This window comes from Antechinus flavipes, chromosome 5, assembly GCF_016432865.1.
Source record: "Antechinus flavipes isolate AdamAnt ecotype Samford, QLD, Australia chromosome 5, AdamAnt_v2, whole genome shotgun sequence".
In the NCBI taxonomy this organism is placed as follows: Eukaryota; Metazoa; Chordata; class Mammalia; order Dasyuromorphia; family Dasyuridae; genus Antechinus; species Antechinus flavipes.
In genome coordinates, this window is record NC_067402.1 from 241,902,445 (window position 1) to 241,918,055 (window position 15,611).

The window sequence follows — 15,611 nt, forward strand, 5'->3', positions numbered from 1 at the left end:
CTACAGGAGAAAAGAGATTATATAGTACTAATTCTGGGGGATTCTCATCTTCCCCTCTCAAAACCAGACAAATATAACCAAAAATAATATAACCAAATAAGAAAGTAAATAGAATTTTAGATAAGCTAGATACAATATATATCTGGAGAGAACTGAAAGGAAACAGAATAGAATACACCTCAGCAGCACATGGAACCTTTAAAAAGACTGACTACATATTAGGGTACAAAATTTTATAACTAAATGCAAAAAAAGCATAAATACAACAAAAATTATATTTAATAAGGGACCATGGAAACATAGAAAAAAAATAGGAGAATTAAACAATCTAATCTCAAAGAACACATGGGTTAAAGAACAAATAAGAGAATCAGCTGTTTCATTAAAGAAAATAACACTAATGTGGAGCAGCTAGGTGGTACAGTGGATAAAGCACACCAGCCCTGAAGTCAGGAGGATCTGAGTTCAAATCTGGCCTCAGACACAACACTTCCTAGCTATGTGACTCTGGGCAAGTCACTTAACCCCAATTGCCTCCAGTTAAAAAAAATCCCCCCCAAAAATCAATAATGAAACAACATATGGGATAAAGCAAAAATTAAGAGGAAAATTTATCTTTCTAAGTGCTTATATCAGTAAAAAGAGAGAGAGAGAGAGAGAGAGAGAGAGAGAGAGAGAGAGAGAGAGAAAGAAAGAGAGAGAGAGATCAGACCAATAAACTGCATATGCAATTTAAAAAACCAGAAAAAGAACAAATTAATAATACCTAATTTGCCACTGTTAGAAATTTTAAAAATTCACGCTGAAATTAAATTTAAGCACAAGAAAACCAATGAATTAGTAAATAAAATTTGGTGTTGGTGTTGGAAAAAAAATCAATAAAATTGATAAACCATTGATCAATGAGATTTTTAAAAAGAGAAAAACCCTAAGCTAGGAAAAAAAATTTGAACAGACCATAAATAAGCTTCCTAAGAAATAAGTATCAGGAGAAGAAGGATTTACAAGTGAATTTAAATAGTTAAAGACCAATTAATTCCAATATTAAATAAATTATTTACAATAATAAGCAAAGAAGGGGTCCTAACAAACTCCTTTTATGAAATAAACATGAAAATTAAAACAGAGAAAGAAAATTATAGACCAATTTCATTGATGAATATGAATGCAAAAATCTGAAATAAAATACTAGCTAAAAGATTATAACAATATGCTACAAGGGCCATGTATTATGATCAAGCATGATTCATACCCAGAATGCAGGAATGATTTTAACATAAAGAAAACATTTAAAAATTAACAAAATTGATATTACTAATAAAAGTAACATAAATCATATGATAGCTATAGATTCAGAAAAACATTTAGTAAAGGACAATAAATTAAAAACACTTAAAAATACAAGTGCAATTGAACTGTTCTTTAAATTTATAAGTAGCATTACCTAAAACCATTAGCTAAGATGCCTTCCCAGTAAGATGAAGTGTGAAACAAGGATGGCCAGCGTCACCAATCTTATTCAATATTGTATAAGAAACCTTAGCAATAGCAGTAAGAAAATGAAATAGAAGGAATCAGAATAGGAAATGTGGTAATAAAACTTCACTTTTTTTGTAGATCACATACTTGGAAAATCCTAAAGACTCAACTAAAAAGTTCATTAAAATAATAATTTCAATAAAGTAGCAGAATATGAAGTAGACCCACATAAATCATCAGTATTCCTATATATATAGAGGATCCTCCAAGAAGAAATAGCTAGAGTACTCCCCATTTAAAGTTCACCTCTGTACAGTATAAAGTACTGGGAATATGCCTACCAACACAAATCTTGGATCCATATGAACAAATCTATAAAAACTTTGTATACAAATAAAACCAGGCTTAATTAAATGGAGAAAATATTGTTTATGAGTAAGCAGGCCCAATATAATAAAAATGACAATTTAATCAAAATTAATCTATATATTAAATACCAACCCAATTAAATTATCAAAAAATGTTTTGTAGAAGTAAAAAAAATAACAAAATTCATTTGGAAGAACAAACATCAAAAATATACATTAAAAAAAAGCAACTAATGAAAAAAATGGTACTGGCAGTAGTACCAAATCTTAAACTATATCATATAGCAGAAATTATCAAAACTATTTGATATTACTAAGAAAGAGAAAGGTAAATGAGTGGAACAGAGTAGACCTACAATCTATTGTAGCAAATGAATATAGTAAATCAATGTCTGACAAGGATAAAGACTTAAGTATTGGGGATAAGAATTCATTTTCTGATAAAAATTGTTGGGAATGATGGAAAGCAGCCTGGCAAAAGACCATTACCAAGAAGGTCAAAATGGATATATAATCATTATATAAAGGGATAAAATTTGAACAAAAGGACCCTATAACTTACCAGATTTATGGAGAGGTGAACAAGTTTTGAACAAAGAGATAGAGGGTATTATGATACGTAAAATAGATAATTTTGATTATGTACAAATTAAACAAATATAGCCAAGATCAGAAGCAGAACACTGGGGAAAAAACTATAGACTATTCCTCAGATAAAAGTCTCATATCTCAAATATATAAAGAACTTTGTTAAATCTTTTAAGAATGTGAGACATTCCCCCCCACTGGGTAAGTGATCAAAAGATATGTCATTGTCACATTCCTCCATCTGTAATTTCACTTTCTGTAATTTTGTTTAAGTAATACGGATTGTAACTCTCCAGCATGTAGTAGAATACCTTGAAGAACTGGCTGAAAAATAACTTTGTAACAAGCCTACCAATAAACCTCTCTGAATCCTATTAAGATGAAACTCAGATAAATGACATTTCCAACATCACATCTGGAATTAACAAAGCTGTGTATTTTTTTAATCTAAATTTTATTTTCTTTCCAAAAAATGAGTACTGATAAGCTAAATTCCAAAAACAAAATACTCGCCATAATCTATACATAAAATAATAGACATAGTCTTAAAGGAAAATAAAAAGGCTGCACACATAGTGAAATGCTAACCCTGGATTTAGAAAGACTTGGCCCCACACTATATATACTGGCTATATGACTATTAATGAGTTCAGGCCCAAGTAGTTGGAATTTACTCACATGAATTTTCCTTCACCCATGAAATAACAAGACAAAAATAAATAGGCTTTACCTGAAAACAAAGTATACCTACTTCTCTGATTCAAATGGTTCCTGTTCTTCAAATTTTACAGTGTGTCGTATTAGTCTCCGCTGTTTAATTTCACTAGTTGGATTCCAGAAGATCTCTGAAGAATCAGTCTTTTTATCATTAATAATAACTTCACTATCCTGTTTAAAATAATCAAAAATTGGGTTATCTTAAAAAATTCCCTTTGTTTTTACAGATTTATATTGTTACTGACTGCCAACTATTTAAAAATGTGATGTGATCATTTTTTCATACTTACCGCTTATCTCAAATTTGACTGGCTAAGATATGAAATTTATGGTTTCTTTCCTATTGCTCCTGAATCTTCTGAGAGTCTGCACCAATTTCAGTCTCTAAATTTATTCAGTCTCTTTCCTATATAGATCAAATTATCTAAGATTTTCTATGGGATTGAGACTTTCAATTAACTGAAGACAGTACCTACTTTTAATTTAAGAACTACATTATATAAGCTCTTTAATAGAGCACAACATTATTCAGCAATATTACAATGAAACTTGAGGTAGAGAAAATTTATCCAATAGAAGAGTTTCATAAATTGTTTTCAAACATGTACACACACACACACACACACACACACACACACACACTCACATCTATAGGCTATTAAAAAACATACTGACATATGCATATAATTAGCATTTTAATAAAAAACCTTTAGACAGTGATATATGCCCATTGCAATAGGCATCAACAATAAAATCCCACAAAATGACAACCCAATACAATAACAATAGTACAGATGTACCTCTTCATTAATTTTAGCTCCTCTTGACTAAACTGGATGAAAACTTTATATGAGCTTGGTAATTACAGAACTGTGGTTTAATATATCATTTCTTCCTTCTTATAATGCTGGCTTCACAGAAATTTTCTTAGTCTTTTAATGCAATGTTTGTTTCTAAAATATTAATTGTAATATATTGTGAAGAAAGCCACTGAATTATAAAAATAGTTTGTCTAATAAAGTTCTATTACTAACATTTTTAATATAAAGATGGCACTCTTGAATAGCAAAGATTAGTCATAAATTTTCTTTTCGAACATTATTTAAAAGTCATTTTGTAAAAGTTGATACTTACCCAATGGCCTTCCAAAGTAGCCAACACTTCTTTTCCCAGTTTAAGCTTCCCTGATATCTGATTAACACAGTCACTGCTACCTAAAAATGGCTTTAAAAAAATTTCTTTCATTTTAAAACTATACATATATGGCAATGACCACATAAACAAAAATCCTGTAGAGTTGGTTTATTTTGAAGCACTCATGCAATTTGAATTCAAATGCTATTAATGGCGAATAATAAAGTATTTTTCATAGATAGTGTCTTTGGGGGAAAATGAGCAAAATATAATGAATCAAAAAATATATACACACACACAAATCAGTAGATATATAAACAAATCTCTAACAGAAACTACAGAATTACAGAAATAACAGAAACTACTTTATGAGTAAAAATTTTAAACTTAAACAGATTCAGATGAATACTTATCAAGTGAGTACTCTAGCACCAAGAGCCCATTTTGAGGCTCACTTCAGCCCTAGGGAATAGGTACTACAAAGATCATTATCTTCATTTTCAGAGGGTGAAGCCGAGGGTCAGAAGTTGTTGACCGTGACCACATATCCCCTAATGAATCATTGCCCTTCATTTCCTGATTGTACTGATTTGATTATAAGAGCTTTTGAGTGTCATAATTGAAGCCACCTATTTAGTATTTTATTATTTTCTCTATATCCTTTGAGTACTTCCATCCAGCCACAACTATTATACAGCTCTTTCCTAGTTTTTTTTTTTTTTTTTAAATAGTTTGAATTTTTTCTTCCACCAAGTAATGTATTTATGTGTTAAGTTTATTTTGGCATATGGTTTACGATGTTGGGCTAAGCCAAATTTCTGCCAAACAGCTTTTTATTTCTATATCCAGCAATTGGCACAATATCTAGGCAAATTATAAGACCTTAGTAAATGCATGCTAACTGAATGACTAATTTTCTTAGTTTATTCAAATACTGAATCAATTTTCTGATCAATGTCAAATAAGTAATTTATATTCTTGGATTTTTTTTTTTTTTTAGAACACTGGATTACTTAGTTCATTTCTAATTCTTTCATATTAGTTTGCTTCAATCTACTTTTCTGTTTTTAATTACTACCTAATATTTTAATGATTATTATTTTAAAATATGATTTGAAGTCTGGAAATGATATCTCCCCTTCATTAATTCTCTTAAGATTCTAGAGCTTTTATTGTTCAAATGAATATTATTATTATTTTGTTTAACTTTATATGAGTACCTACTCAGTAATCTGATTGGTCTAGCATTAAATCTTTAAATTAACATCATTTTTATTAAATTTTATTCTAACCATAAGCAATAATCCTTAAAAATACTTAAACTATTCATTATTTCTTTAAAGAGTATTTTATAACTATATAAAACTCAATGTAGATTTAGTGCCAAATATTTTAAACTTTTTCTTTCTTAGTTATTCTGCATGGGACTTTTCTATTATTAGATTTTGTCATCGTTATATAGATATGCTTATAATTTTGCAGATTCACTTTCTATTCTTCTACCTTATTAAAGGCAATAATGGCTAGAAACTTTTCTTTTTTGATTCTTGTTTTCTAAATAAACCATTATTTCAAATGTAAATAAGGATAAAACTAAGGTAGCTAGGTGGTGCAGTGGATAGAGCACCAGCATTCAAACCTGATCTCAGACACTTAACACACTTCCTAACTCTGTGACACTGGGCAAGTTACATAACCCCAACTGCCTCAGCATAAAAATAAATAAATAAATGAATGAATGAATGAATGAATGAATGAATGAATAAATAAATAAATAAATAAGGGTGACTTTGTCTTTTCTTTGCTATGTCTTTAGTTTCTTCTTTTCCTCTTAAGTAGCATTTAAAGAACTGTATCAAAAATTTTTTTAAAAGGTACCTTGTTTTGTTCTTTACCACTTTATTTAGAAAGCTTCTAACTTTCTTTCACTTCAAATAAGGCTAAAAGCTTTTTAAACATACACTTTTTTATACATACAGAATGCAAACTTATACTTTCTCTGCAGTTTACTGTCTTATAATGTTATCTATGGTAGTAATATCGAACTCAAATAGAAATGAGGCTCACTATACAGTGCATAATGAACCCTATATGCAATAAATTGATTTAAGTTTTAAATTTTAACATTATATTTTAATTTATTTTATTATTTTATTAAATATTTCCCAATTGTATTGGGAAGCCAGTGCATACCAGAGGTAGACATGTACTCAGGTTGTCTTCCTAGCTCATTCTTTACCCATTACACCAAGCTTTTTCTCTTGATTTAAAAATGTTACTTTAAACAATGACTTTAGAAATGGTATAAATAGAAGATTCATGAACTTGCTCTTCATCAAATAAGTGCTCTTCCATAAAGAAGACATTTAGATATTTATATTTTATCAATGCTAAATGTACATATGGTAGAATGAGAAAAAGAGGGTCTTTCATTTTATGTTTAAAATTCAAAATCTTAGTAAATCAAGAAATTTTAAACCATTCTATGTTACATGGTGTGTAGGTTTTTTTGTTTGGGAGGAAGTTTGTTTTTTCTTTCTTTTAACTTGTTAGGCTAAGATGAATCTTACAACGTAGCTTAATATCATTTTAGTGTGTAAACACAAATCAACTGCAACTTCATAGTGTCTCCAATACATCACTATCTATTCATGCACTTGGATATTGTTTTCATTATGTCTACAATGTGTGTTTCCATCAATACTATCTTAGATTCTAAGCCTCTTGGATCTATATGTGTATAACCCACTTTACTCACCCTTACCATAGCATACTATAGCATTACCCTAACTAAGATAGTGCAATAAGAGAGTCTGACCTTTAATTTGAATTCAAGTATCGCACTATATCCAGTTTTCTGACATGTAATGTTAACAGTTCCCCCAAGCTCCAAAGTCATTGTTCCATACAAAATTCCTAAAAGAAAAAAAATAATAATTCGGGAATAATTTGAAGAGAACAAAATACATAGCAGCAACAAATATGCCTTTGTAAAGAAAAAGTCAAAGTAAAAACTGAATCTACGTCTATGACAAATTATTGTTATATTTCCATAGTGTCCCTGATGGGGGCATGACCCTGAAACTATCCTGACTTTGGGGTAAATGCTCGAGAAACTGTCCTTGAGGGGGAGAAACTCTCCTCTGGGACAGGCCCGCCTTAGGGAATCAAGATAAAGTGGTTTCATTCTGTTATCTTGGTGGAACTAGGGACATCCTAAGGCCAAGATCATTCCTTACTTAGCTCAAACTTAAGTGGTCTCATTTAGCTGGAGATCTGGATTTCTATAGACCTCTACTGAGCTAAAAATTAGCTCCTCAAGACTACTCTTGTTCAGCAAATACTCTTTTTCAATTGGAAATCTATGCTTGGGGGAAGTAATCTCATTCAATTTTAAAAGAGCATATTGGGTCTCATTTCTTGGCAGAAGCCCAAAGCAGGAACATGTCAGGTCAAGGGACTCTCTTTGGCATAGCTGCCTGCGAGGGCTCCCTGCCCGCTGAGAAGATACCCCTTTCTCAGTGTTAATCCCTCTTTTTCTCTCTGACAGGACTCCTCTGCTAGACCTTTACTTTTCTGTCAGGACCTTGCCATTGAGGAAGTCAGCCTCCTAGAAAAAGCTGATTTCTTAGTGCCAATAAACTTCTTTTTGCCAGTCTAACTTTTTGGGTTTATAAATTCTTTTATGAAGGACCTGCGCTGACCAGAAGGGGTTCCCACAACTCTCTGCCCTGTGCCAAACCTAATCCTTTGGTTCTCTGACTGGGAAACCCTCGAAAATCTGGATGAGGTAAAAAGCTTTTTTTTGTTGTCTATTCTATAGCCAAGACACTCAAACAACCCAGTAAGGTCTGAGTCTTTGGAGCCCCAGGCCCCAGCAGAATTCTCTCAGGGACGCTTGAAATGGGAATTCCTGCATTCGCTGACAATATAATAATGATCAATAATGATCAGGGAGCATTTTGTTATCTATCTCGAGAGACCATCTAGAGACGGATGAGCAGCTATAGAATCGGGGAACCTAAGGTTTTTTTCTGGCAAAAATGAGACAAAATACCCCTGCTTCTAAAAATCCTTCCTTAAGCAGAGACAACTTAAGATGCTGAAATTTGCTGGGCAGGAATCAAACTCCCTCCATCCAGCCCCTTTAGAGACAAAGTACCATTCCTTTGCATCTCAGTGTACTCCTAAATCCCTTTTTCTCTTACCTGAACTAAATCCTGGGACTGATTTTAACCTCTGCCCTCTGGAAGAAGCAGCTGAGACTTGAAAGTGCCTCTTTCAATGCCTAATTCCTCCCAGACTGAGGAGAAACCTGGCTATTCTGGGGACCCCACCCAACTTTTCGTGGGGTCCAAGGCCAACACCCTCCTTGATCTGTCCTTGGGGGATAAATGGAGGAAACTAGAGAAGCCAATTTTGAGCCCTCAAGTTTCTCCTCTTCAAAAGGAGAGTTTCTCAAGTGTTTACTCCAAAGTTAGGATAGTTTCAGGACAGTCCCCCCATCATCCCAACTCTTCGTGACCATGTGGGAGATTTTCCTGACAAAGACATTGGAATCGTTTCCATTTTACAAATGACAATTTCCAACTCATTTTACAAATGAAGAAATGTGTTGAGATGTGAGAAATGAGGGTTGATCCCGTGGTCAGTTCCACATATTCTTGGCTAAAGAATTCACAATATCGAAAGGTGAGGTTTGTGGCAAAAATGGGTTTATTACACTGAGAAGAAAATATTTTCAACAGTAGGCAAAATCCTGTTAGGATCTTTAGCAGAGATGGGTTTACAGGCTTTTGGTTATATTGGATTTTTGTGGCCTGGGGCTTGGGGGCAATTTGAGGAACTAATTTTCAACTCAATAAAGAGTGGTGATTATGTTAGGCTAAGATCTCCAATTGAACTGTAGGAGGAGATTACTCTCTGGGAGTTTTCCCTATAAACAAGGGAATGGGGCCCCTCCCAGAGGGATTTGAAATTTCTAACCCAGGACCACTCTTCCCCCAAAGATCACAGTTTACATCAAAGGGAGGCAAAAAGGATTAAATGACCTGCCCAGGATCACATAGCTAGTGTCTATAAGGTCTGATCTGAACTCAGAAAGAAGTGCCCAGAGCTCTATCTACTGATAAGTAAAATGGCAAAACACTCCAGTGTCTTTGCTAAGAAAATCCCAAATAATCAGACACAACTGAAAGACAAATGGATGACAAATGTAAGAGTATGATAATTCAATAAGAAATTAAAGAAAATCTAGTTAAAATGCAGCAAGACTTTTGTTCTTGGTCATCCATGAAAGTTTATAGTTTGGATCAAAAAAGATCAGTCTGACCAAATGAAATCAGTGTCACACTCTATCAGTGTCACAAAGAGCTTTTTTCAATCTTCAAAATAAAAAGACATTGAAATGAAAACATCTTTCATTGTTAGTTAGAACTTGGATCACTATATTGCCATATATAAGGCTTTCAAAGTATGTTTTATCCTTTATATTCTAGCAACAATACAATTCACAATGGCTATTTTTTTCATCATGCTTGCTTCATGAGAACAGCATAGATGGTCCCCTCAAGTTGGCATTTCTAGTACAACCAAAACAATTAAATGGTACATACTCTAGTGAGCCAATGATATGAGCACTGGCTAGAAATCAAGAAGCCTTGGTTTTGATGCTAATATTTCCATTATAAGTAGGTATGGTAGTTCAAGCAAAGCATTTAAATTGAATCTCAGTTTCCTTATCTATAAAATGAAGGAAGAGGACTACATTTAATTTAGTAATTCAATTAACATTAAACAACTATTCACTCCTTGCTCTCTTACCCAGAAGAAGCTTAGGATCTTATAGGGAGAAAAAGAAAAAGAGCATCCCTTATAGGAAGAAAGAGAAAGAGACCAATAAGTCTAGTTTTAAATTTCTATTCTATTCTAAAATGACAAGAGTAGTTAAGGACTTATTTATAAAGGAATGGGGAGGGAACACAGGAAGAGAAAGAATAAATATAATAAAAGACTGTCCTCTTAGGATCATTACATTTAATGTAATATGTAATATCAAGATTGTCAAGCATGCTCCTTGAAAATTGAGATATCATTACAGGACTAAGATTAATGTTTTGTAACCTGGAAGACTGAGTCAGACTTCTGAATGAACATGGAAAACTGCAAAGTTATCGAGAAAAAATATAGTGAAAATACCAGAAACTTAAAATATGTGGGGAAGGGGCACTTTAATAAAGAATATTGTATTCTTGTAAATATGGAATAAGAAGACTAAAGTAATAACACAGAGAAACGATATCCATATTAGAGAATGATAATACCTTAAGCAAGCATTAAAAGAATCAACTAATGTTCAAATACTAGCTTTATTTTATTCAAGATTGCTCCTACTCTTAACTAACAGAAAATCCTCTACTTGGTTTTGAATTTTATAACTAAAGAAGGGATGAAAATTTGGGACAAAAATCAAAGAGGAGGCAAAGGAGTCAATAGTTCCAAAACACTGAATAAGGAATGAAATTATTCAGTTTAGAAAAAAGAAAGCTAAGAACATGATATAATACTCTATATGATATAAAAACAACTTAGACAAAAGATAGTAATCTCTGTTAAGAAAGGGAAGAAACAAAGAAAAGGCAAGGAAAAAAATTCCTCTATGAGGAATTTATTTTAAGTGTGTGTGTGTGTGTGTGTGTGTGAGTGAACTATAACTACTAAACACTAGAAAAAAACAAATTCAGTGATGCAATCCTACCAATAGTCTTTTAAAAAACACTTATATTCATCCAATAGTAATTATCTAAAACAAGGAAGTAGTTGATCTTTCAACACCTTTTCAATAAAATATATTATGCTTAAAGAAACCTGAAATGGCAATTCTTCTCATTTGTAGATTTATTAAAACAAGAGATGAAACTAAAACAACAATAGAAAAGAGACAATTCTTTAAAATTTCTAGCTATTCTCAGATCTCATACTATTTCTCCCATCTCTAAAAATTTCCCTCTTATCTGTCTGAAATATATCCCTTCTACATCTTTACCTAATGAAATACTTTTTCTTCTTTCAAAATCCAACTCAGATGATCTGATAAACCTTTCTCCAAGTCATTCCCTCCTTTCTCAAACACTTCTGGATTTTTCTTTCACCCATATCTCATTCTACCTTATATTATATATTTGTGCATAATCCCCTATTAAGACCATAAGGAGCTCTGTGAGGGCTCCTGTGTTGTTTTTTTTCCTCATTCTTGTATTCCTAGAGTACAATGCTTTGCCCACAGCAGGTGGTTAATGTTTGTTTAATTAATAACTGAAAAACTCCTATTGCTGGTTCAGATATCTTATAGAAGCTAAATATCATTTACTATCAAACAAATTAAACTCTGTAACTGAAATTGAAATATAAATCAGTTGGATTGTCTATAAATACATAAGAAAGTATATATTAAAAATATTCCCTTTTATAAGACCTTTGAAAATTTTGAGCAATTAACATTTTTCTTATACAAACAACTAAGTATTTTTCAAAAGATAAAGATTCTTAGAGAGGAAAATGTTAGAATTAGCTGAGAAAGTTAATCAGAGACGGATCTCTATTTTGTAATCTGTAGATACACAAAAGCCATGGAGTAGTACATAAAATGAAAAAAAAAAAATAAATTACTTCCTTAATTTAAAGAAAGTAACAACTATAAAGCTTCTTTATGATTTCAACTAAATAGCAAAATATAAGAACTGGAAGAAATCTTAGCTTAAAAGTGATGTTCAAAGATCTATTCAATGTATAACAAATGATCTCAACATTCTCAATAAGTAATTTAAATATCTCAAAAACTAGGGAACACAGGGGCAGCTAGGTGGTGCAGTGGATAGAGCACTACCCCTGAAGTCAGGAGGACCTGAGTTCAAATGTGACCTCAGACACTTAACATTTCCTAGCTGTGTGGCCTTGGGCAAGTCACTTAACCCCAATTGCCTCAGCAAAAAACAAACTAACAACAACAAAAAAAAAACACTAGGGAATACACTAGTACACAAAATAGCCCATTTTTCTTCAGATAATGTTAAAAAATACATATATAAATATATATTTAAAAAATGGATTCTGGGCTTTAAAGAATTTAAAATCTAGCAAGATGATAAAATATGATAAAAATCAGAAAATGTTAAGTGTATAAGAGGATGAATATAACAACTAGCATTGGTATAGTGCTTTAAGATTTGCAAAGTCCTTTAAATATGCTAACTCCTAATCCTCATAATAATATTGTGGAATAATTGCTACAATTATTCTCATTTTACATGAGGGGAAACTGAGATACAGTGAGGTGAAGTAATTTACTTGCCCCGGGTCATACAATTTGGTGTTTGACACAAAATTTGACCTAAGGCCTTCTTGATTCAACTTACCCAGGAGATGTTTTCTATCTACTGCACCATCTAATTTACACAATACAAGGTGCTATGAAATCAGATATGTAAGAAAAAATTTCCAGCTTGGGTAAATAGGGGAAGCTTCATGAAGGTAGTATTAAGCACATGGGGTTTTCTAAATGGGAAGGAGAGCAATAAAAAGAGGTGAAGCAAAAAGGTGGGGGAGCATTTCTTCTGGGATATAATAACTTAAGAAAAGTTTGAGGGGCAGCTAGGTGGCATAGTGGATAAAGCACCTGCCCTGAAGTCAGGAGGACTTGAGTTCAAATCTAGCCTCAGACACTTAACACTTCCTAGTTGTGTGACCCTGGGCAAGTCAATTGCCTCAGCAAAAAAAAAAAAAAAGAAAGAAAGAAAGAAAGAAAAGAAAATTTTGAGCAGACACAGTATAGTAATAGCCTGCAATCTATACTGTTTCAGTGTGTTCTCAGGAAGTATATGAAGGGTGAAAAAGTAGATTGGAGTCAGACTGTGGAGCATACTAAATGCTAGGTATGAGCTAAACCTTATCTGATATGTAAAATGGACACATTAAGGTTTGCTGAGTATATTGCAGTGTGTTTTCACTGGTATTTTAAAAAACTAACCTGGATGCAGAGCTTGGGATGCTTATGGGACCATTCAAATAAAAAAATGCCTAGTAGCCATATAGAAACAGGATTCTAGAGCTTTTTTTTGAGGGATGAGGAAAAGGGGCTAGAAATAAACACTTTGAAGTAACTCACATAAAAAATACAGATGAAATTATAGTAGAAGGTGAAAGAAAAAGAAGGAGAATATCTTAAGGAGAGGAGAGAAATAAAAAAAGCATAAAGAGAAGGAATTGTCAAAAAGCCAGAAGAAAATCTGGAATCTGAAGCCAAGGGAGGAAACTATTATAAAGAAGACAATGGTGAGCAGTATCAAATGTTGCAAAAAGGACAGGGAGAAATGAAGATTAAAAAAAAAAAGCCACTAGAACTGACATTTTGAAAGAATATAGTAAAACATTTCATGTAGAAATTAAGAGGATGAGGGAATATTATCAGTCAAATTCTATAAGCAGGTGAAGAAAGGTAAGAATTAATGGAAAGAAATTGCATTAAAATATAAGTATGGTTCACCTTTCTCTTGAAAGGTGGGACTAATGTCAAGAAAAAATTATGGGTGAACGTCTATGATTCTACATGATAGACAATGAAACAGCATACTGTCGACAGGTAATGGCAGAATTCAAAATTGAGTTTCCTCAATCTAATCTTCAGCTAATAGTACTCATTTGAAAGATATCAAAAATCCAGAAATTAATATAAATTATTTAAACTAGACTTTTCTGTCAAATTTGCTCTGAACATTTATATTTATTTACCTTTACAATGAGCATATGGCATCGTCATCACATAATCTTCACCTCTATTCAAAAAAGTTAAACGTGCTTCTCCTTCCAGTATAGCAGATAGAGAATTTCCTGAAAGAAGTAATTTATTATAATTATACAGAATATATGTAAATACACTTACAAGATAATAACTTGGAATACTTCAAGCTAGCTTGAACCCTCTTCTCCTGTCTTCACTAGTGTCTTAATTTGATATTTAGAAATCACTCCTGAGAAATGACTATTTAAAATTATTTAATATAATGAATATATTTATAATGATATACAAGTAGAATAAAGAGTGTTAATAGCTATAAAAACATAAGGATACAACTCCTATCATATTGAAAATATGGTAAGCACAAAGCAAAATAAAAACCACCAATGAATATTTCTCAAAACATAAGCTTTGAGTCTTGATTGTATCTCAAAGAATACTCCAATGTAGTTCTTGAAGCATGAAAAGCAGAGATAAGTTTTGCTTAAGGTGTCTAAGAAATTAGTCTTGTATTACTGATATTTCAGAATTTTCACAAAAGCATACACACGCAAACACAAAATATATTTGTTTTGGTGGTTTATTTTTGGAGTTTTGCCAGTTGTTTGGGGTTTATGTTTTTTGGTTTTTTGAGTTTATTTTTTAATGTAAATGGTATACATTGTTCTTCTAAATGCCTGAGTTTTATTCATTTCTATGTGACCATAATTTACTCAATGGTAAAAAGTATGTGAATTGCATTTTATATGTAATTGGGCTATTATCACACGTCAATTTTCTTTCTAAGGATGGGGAGTTGGGGGGGGGCGGGGGGAAGTAATCATCTCCAATCTAATCTAATCTTTTATATCTGCTAAGGAAGATTTCATTTATCCAAGTAAACTCTAGGCTACATTTCATGTTTTCTTTTGCTTATACTTTACACTGAAACCTTTTGTCTCCGACAACTTACCAGGTTCTTTATTAAAAAAAATTTTTTTTTCCAAGTAGCCCATCCCATAAAAACTTTCCTCCAAAATAAATGTTAGATGATGCTCCATAGCTTATTTACATGACTTTTTAGATCCTGACTCAGTTTTTGTATCTTTCCTCTCTCCTACCAAATCCAACTCCTAATCTTTACCATGCATTGTTGTTGTTTCAAATTCTACTTGGGAAATTTCCTTTTTATCCATGTATACCTTTCAACAATTCTAGTTCAGTACTTAACCAGTTCTTCCCCAGACTACTATGAGTCTAGCTGATCTCTCTGCCTCCAGCATCCTTTATACTACTGTCAGCATAATCTCACTAAATATACCATTAATAGAACCATAGATTTGGAGATGAAGGAACAAAATATATAATTCAGTATAATTCCCTCCTTTTATAAATTAGAAAAGCTGAATCCTAGAAAGCAACTTTCCCCAGATTACACAAACTATAAACTACAAAGCTGGGATTTAAACCTCCTTCTACTGTACCACATCACTTCTCAAGGGCCTATTACAATTCCTAGAACTCCCACGGTCTCCCATTTAAGCTTGATTCTG

General features: G+C 32.3%; 1 protein-coding gene across 6 annotated transcripts in view; it reads right to left on the reverse strand.

Annotated features, from left to right (window-relative positions):
• The window catches only part of OSBPL8 (oxysterol binding protein like 8), a 224,415-nt gene that overhangs the window by 23,264 nt on the left and 185,540 nt on the right, over window positions 1-15,611 (reverse strand). For all 6 annotated transcript variants that reach the window (XM_052001513.1, XM_052001514.1, XM_052001511.1 and 3 more), the window contains 4 exons: window positions 14,073-14,171; window positions 7,105-7,202; window positions 4,287-4,376; window positions 3,187-3,323 (listed from right to left, as the gene is read on the reverse strand). In XM_052001513.1, coding sequence (XP_051857473.1) covers window positions 3,187-3,323; window positions 4,287-4,376; window positions 7,105-7,202; window positions 14,073-14,171 — 424 coding nt within the window. The remainder of the gene's footprint in view (window positions 1-3,186; window positions 3,324-4,286; window positions 4,377-7,104; window positions 7,203-14,072; window positions 14,172-15,611) is intronic.